The sequence below is a fragment of the Fukomys damarensis genome, unplaced genomic scaffold, assembly GCF_012274545.1.
Source record: "Fukomys damarensis isolate Sample0158 unplaced genomic scaffold, DMR_v1.0_HiC HiC_scaffold_24, whole genome shotgun sequence".
Lineage (NCBI taxonomy): Eukaryota > Metazoa > Chordata > Mammalia > Rodentia > Bathyergidae > Fukomys > Fukomys damarensis.
Genome location: NW_022900936.1, coordinates 71,525,390 through 71,526,440, shown reverse-complemented (window position 1 = coordinate 71,526,440; position 1,051 = coordinate 71,525,390). Strand labels below are relative to the sequence as shown.

Here is a 1,051-nt window from a genome sequence, read left to right as displayed (position 1 = left end):
CCGCCGGGAGGGGGGCTGCTGTGGATTACCGGCCGGCCAGCCTGAGCGGCGTGAGGAGGCCCCGGAGCGGACCGAGGCAAATTCCACTCCCCGCGGCCTCTCTCAGCGAAGATGGCGGGGCCGGAGTTGTTGCTGGACTCCAACATCCGCCTCTGGGTGGTTCTTCCCATCGTTATCATCACTTTTTTCGTAGGCATGATCCGCCACTACGTGTCCATACTGTTGCAGAGCGACAAGAAGCTCACCCAGGAACAAGTGTCGGACAGGTCAGCACTCTTCCCTACCGGCCGACCTCACCCCCGTGGCCTTGGACTGCGCAGTGGAGGGGTTTTGTCAGCCAGGATCCCCTCGCGCCCCTGCCGGCAGGGTGACCTTGTCCGCTGCCTCTGTTTCACTCTTGTTACCTGTAAAATGCGGATGGTAACAGTGCCCACCCCACAGGACAGTCTTGGGGTTATGGTAAATGATGTCTGTGAAACCCTCAGCACAGGGCCTGTGACATATGAGGTGCTTAAAGGGTGGGGGGGACGGGACAGCCCATGCTAATGCTAGGCTAGTCGCCAACCCACTCGCGACTAGACCCAGCCTGTCGTGAGGCAGAATGCTTACTAAGGGCTTTCAGTCTTTGCCACATCCAGTCAGATGGATGTGATAATCCGTGTTCTACCAAATTACGGTAATGGTTTGCTTAGATGCTAAGAAATAAAGTGCTCTGCAAACTAAAACTGCCTTTAGAAGTTCGAGGAGTTGTAGTTACTGTATTTCCCCTCCTAAGTTGGAAGCAACTTCTTCCTCGTGTGCCTCCTTCCAGTATTTAGGTGGTATCTTAATTCGGATTCCTCTATAGTAAAATAAATAGCAATTTTCAGTCAGTTGTTTATTTTCAGAGACCATCTCAAGAAAGTGTTACTGTAGGGCCACGGATTTAGCTCAGTGATTCTGCAAATGCAAGGACCCGAGTTCAATCCCAGGTACCCCCCAAAAAAGGAAAGAAAGTGTTATCTTTAACACCCACTGTTAACTTATGCACCTTTTTTTTTTTTTTTTTTTT

General features: G+C 51.2%; 1 protein-coding gene across 1 annotated transcript in view; it reads left to right on the top strand.

Annotated features, from left to right (window-relative positions):
- The first annotated feature begins 111 nt into the window (after nucleotides 1-111).
- Nucleotides 112-1,051, top strand: part of Emc3 (ER membrane protein complex subunit 3) — a 19,814-nt gene continuing 18,874 nt past the window's right edge. The window contains exon 1 of the mRNA XM_019206878.1: nucleotides 112-266. Coding sequence (XP_019062423.1) covers nucleotides 112-266 — 155 coding nt within the window. The remainder of the gene's footprint in view (nucleotides 267-1,051) is intronic.